The sequence below is a fragment of the Pteropus vampyrus genome, unplaced genomic scaffold (assembly GCF_000151845.1).
Source record: "Pteropus vampyrus isolate Shadow unplaced genomic scaffold, Pvam_2.0 Scaffold1309, whole genome shotgun sequence".
Lineage (NCBI taxonomy): Eukaryota > Metazoa > Chordata > Mammalia > Chiroptera > Pteropodidae > Pteropus > Pteropus vampyrus.
The window spans coordinates 2,574-3,670 of NW_011890090.1; the positions used below are offsets into that span (position 1 = coordinate 2,574).

The 1,097-nt window shown below is 67.7% G+C and overlaps 1 protein-coding gene across 1 annotated transcript in view; it reads left to right on the top strand.

Annotated features, from left to right (window-relative positions):
• The window catches only part of LOC105310162 (troponin T, cardiac muscle-like), a 9,403-nt gene that overhangs the window by 1,620 nt on the left and 6,686 nt on the right, over nucleotides 1-1,097 (top strand). Inside the window, exon 2 of the mRNA XM_023526600.1 lies at nucleotides 32-121. Coding sequence (XP_023382368.1) covers nucleotides 32-121 — 90 coding nt within the window. The remainder of the gene's footprint in view (nucleotides 1-31; nucleotides 122-1,097) is intronic.

Consider the following 1,097-nt stretch of genomic DNA (forward strand, 5'->3'; position numbering starts at 1 on the left):
GTTCACCAGGCCTGTCGCTTCTCCAGAGCAGGAGGAGGCAGCAGAGGACGAGGCCGGCGACGAGGTGGAGGCCGAGGAGCTGACTGCAGATGGCGTGGGTGCGGGCGAGGGCGCGGGGTGGGTGCGGGGTGGGTGCGGGCGAGGGTGCCACCCCAGGGAAGGAAGTGACGCCCAGCATGCTTCCAGCCTGGGCTGGGACTCGATGGCCAGCTGTCTGATCACAGAGCCTTGACCGTGAGCTCCTCTGTGTCCACGGGCCACTGGCGCGTGTGTGACCAGGCCGCCCTGTGACCCAGAAACCCAGGGCGGGGCCTGACTGTGGTGGGCGCTCGTGGGCGGGACCTGGGCTTAGAACCGGGAGCTTATGGATTTCTTGCCTTCTGTTTAGAAGACGGACAGGAAGAGGAATCCAAGGAGGCTGACGGTGAGGACGACCGGGCACCAGAGAGCAGTCTGGGGTGGCGCGGGAGCCCCTCCAAGTGGCTTTCGGGGAGACCACTCCCGGGAGGTGGAGAGAAGGGGCTTGGGATGTGCAGGCTGCAGGTGCTGGGCTCCAGGCCTCTGCCCCTCGTCATTCCAGAGAAGCTGCCTTGGTGCTGCCCAGTGGGACAAGGGGTCAGTGTCTAGGTCCCCAGCCTGGGCCGGTGCCCCGAAGTCACGTCCACACGCAGGCGTCCGGGGCTCAGGCAGAATCACTTGCAGGGTGCAGGGCTGGTAGGGTGAAATCTCAAGGCACAGCCGGCCCACGCGGCAGGTCACTGCTGTGGTCACTGTCCCATTGCAGCCCCCACCAGGGGCCCAGGGGGTCCCGGTCACGCCTCTGGAGGGGAGGGCAGCCAGCTGGGCTTGGGTTCGTGCCCTCGGGACGTGCAGGGGGCAGCTCAGAGGCAGAGGCTGAGGAAGGGACTCTGAGGTCAGGACCACCGTGGCCCGTGACACCCGCCCTTCTGGTGCCTGAGAGGAGCCTTGCCCGGACTGGTGAGCCGGAGTCGGCACTGGAGCCCCCCACTGAGAGTCTCCCCTGGAGCCCCCCACTGAGAGTCCCCCCTGGAGCCCCCCACTGAGAGACCCCCCGGCCAGCACTTGGCCGCCCGACA